This window comes from Vigna umbellata, chromosome 1 (assembly GCF_029865625.1).
Source record: "Vigna umbellata cultivar VRB3 chromosome 1, Vumbellata_1.0, whole genome shotgun sequence".
NCBI lineage: Eukaryota > Viridiplantae > Streptophyta > Magnoliopsida > Fabales > Fabaceae > Vigna > Vigna umbellata.
Genome location: NC_142165.1, coordinates 30659419 through 30662235, shown reverse-complemented (window position 1 = coordinate 30662235; position 2817 = coordinate 30659419). Strand labels below are relative to the sequence as shown.

At 32.1% G+C, this 2817-nt stretch overlaps 1 protein-coding gene across 2 annotated transcripts; it reads right to left on the bottom strand.

Moving 5' to 3' along the window:
• Nucleotides 1–256: 256 nt before the first annotated feature.
• Nucleotides 257–2578, bottom strand: LOC148205115 (uncharacterized). Of its 2 annotated transcripts, XM_088109898.1 has the most exons (3): nt 2569–2578; nt 582–1364; nt 257–474 (listed from the first exon to the last, which is right to left on the bottom strand). In XM_088109898.1, exons 1-3 carry the CDS (start codon nt 2576–2578, stop codon nt 440–442), a joined length of 828 nt encoding a protein of 275 aa, XP_087966024.1. In that variant the 3' UTR covers nt 257–439. The 2 variants fall into 2 exon arrangements, with proteins under 2 accessions (XP_087966024.1, XP_087966020.1); XM_088109894.1 differs by lacking the exon at nt 2569–2578 and having other exon boundaries at nt 582–1491.
• Between the last annotated feature and the right edge of the window lie 239 nt (nt 2579–2817).

Genomic DNA, 2817 nt, shown 5'->3' with positions numbered 1-2817 from the left:
AGTCTCAAAATCAGTAAAATCCAAAGTACTAAGTACTCCTTCATTTACTAATCGCTTAATTCTCTCAATGGAGATATGTCCCAATCTTCGGTGCCATAAAACAGAAGAATCCTCATTCATAACACATCTTTTTAACCCAGCGGAAACATGCATAGAACTATAGGCAGCGTTGTTTTGCAATTTAATAAAGTAAAGACCATCGCATAATTCCCCAAAGCCAATAACCTTGGATTTATTCAATAAAGTAAAACCAGAATCCATAAAATTAAATGAAAAACCCAAAGGTGCAAGTTGTGAAATAGAAATCAAGTTCTTGCTAAAACTAGGAACATAAAAGGTCTTTTCTAAACATAAAACAAAACCACTGCTTAAAACTAAATTGCACGTCCCAATGGCTTCAACATGTGAACTCATCTTGCTTCCTGAATAGATGTGTTGCTCACTTCCCATCGGTTTCCTTAGGTTTTCCATACCCTGCAAGGTATTAGAAACATGGATTGTAGAACCAGAATCAATCCACCATGTGTTATGATTAAAACTAGTCAAATTAGATTCATAACAGACAAAAGCAAACAAGTTACCTTTCTTTTCAAGCCAATCCTTAAACTTTTGACATTCCTTCTTCATGTGTCCCTTCTTTTTACAAAAGAAACATCTGGACTCCTTCTTAATAACTGGCTGAGCAGGAATCTTTCCCTTCTTATTAACTTGGTTCTTCTTATTCTTAAATGAAGTGGTCAAGTTCACCTTCTCCCCTTCTTCCATCAATAGCCTTTCTTCTTCTTGAACACACATAGTCAATAATTCATTAATAGACCATTTGTCCTTATGTGTGTTGTAAGAGATTTTAAAGGGAGCGTAATGGTGAGGTAAAGTGCACAAAATATAGTGCACTAGGAAAGAATCAGACATGGTAACTTCCAAAGCTTTCAGTTGAGCCACAATGTCCCTTATGCGCATGATATGATCACGCACTCCTCTAATTCCAGTGAGCTTTAAGGATGAAAACTGCATTATAAGAGTACTGGCAAGAGATTTGTCAGATGTCGTAAACTGCTCATCAATAGCCTTCAGTAAATCCTTGACATTCTCATACTGATCAACCGAACCCCGGATTCCAGCGGAAATATTGGTTTTTATGAACGTTACGGAGAGACGATTTGACCTCTCCCATTTTTCATAAAGTTCAATGGCATCTGAATTGCTAGTCTCAGTAATACCCGGTGGTTCAGGTTTTCTAATAGCATAATCTATGTCCATCCAGCCTAAATGAAGAAGAACTCTCTCCTTCCAAATCTTATAATTATCTCCTTTCAATTCGGGAATACCACACTTGATATCAGAAATATTCACAGATTGAGAAACTGCAAATTCAAAATTTTCATGTTCATTATCAAAATTTGAGACTAAAATAAATATCATGTTTTACCAATGTAAAACATGTCTTTACCAATAAGTCTATTAACATAAAACTTGCCTGTGGGCTAAAGTCTTACTCAATTAGACTCATTTAACCTTATGATAAAACTATTAAATTATATCACATTCCTAATTCCTGTGGGAAATTTAAGAATTATAATAAATATTTTATCCTAATTAATTATACAAATGTAAGGAAAATCCTGTGGGTATATTTCATCACATTATATATAATTAATTACAATTAATGTTTCAATAACGTGATCTTTATAATATAATTTAATTAATTAAAGATGCTGTGGCTACTCTCTAATTATTAAAAATTATATCTATCACTAAACATTAAATTATCTTTAGGTCTTATATTTAATCTAAATATAAGAATTATATTATAAATATAATTAATATTCAAAATTTATTATACTAATATAAAATATTAGTAAATATTCCACGCGCACTTTAATCCTAATAAAGTGTATAACATGCCCATAAAAGTGCCTAACATATATACAAATATATTAAGCATGTAACAGTAACATGAAAAGCAGCGAAATTCACTTTCAATCTAAATGTTCAACGCGCATAATTAAATGCCTATCAAACGTGCATATATCTAGTAACCGTAAAAGACATCCAATAAAACGTAATAATATATATTAAAATATATGTATGGAAAGTAATCAGTGTGCAGAGTGAAAAGACAATTCTGGATTAAAATCTGAATTAAAACCAGAAGCAGGAGCGTAACTTTCACTTCCAAACCTCCAGTGCACGTACGTATCCAACAGGTAAAGAAGAAAAATAAAAAATTGAAATATAGGTTTATGAAAGATACCCAAAATGAAACGCAATGCCAAATGCCGTTTCAATCATCTTCAACCTTTCAGCATCAAAATTTTCACGAAAAATTTTACAGAAAATTTCACCAAAAATTTCTTCTTTCTCCAGTTTCAAAACAATTAATAAAATTGAAAACACAATACCCAAAGGAGTGAACCAAACAAGGCAGAGGATAAACAAGCTCTGATACCAAATGTAAAAATGTGTAACAGATTCATACTGAAGATTCAATAAATCTAAATATATCAAACAAGCACATTTAATCATATTCAGATTTACAAGAATAAAAGCGGAAGCAGAAAGACCAACCTCCAGCCATTGTTGTACGCTTGCCTAATTTCTGGTTTCTGAACCCAAGCTCAGTGACCTGATATGAAATTTTCTGAAAGAGTCTGTATTACTCCAAAAACCATCACAGAGTATATAACGTTAAAAGAGATTATTGTGGGAATAATGGCACACCCACACGTTTGAAAACGGTTTTAAAATGGACCACTTCCAGAATATTAACTGCTTTATAATATTAACTAAAAGAAATAAAATAAATGGGAAAGATAT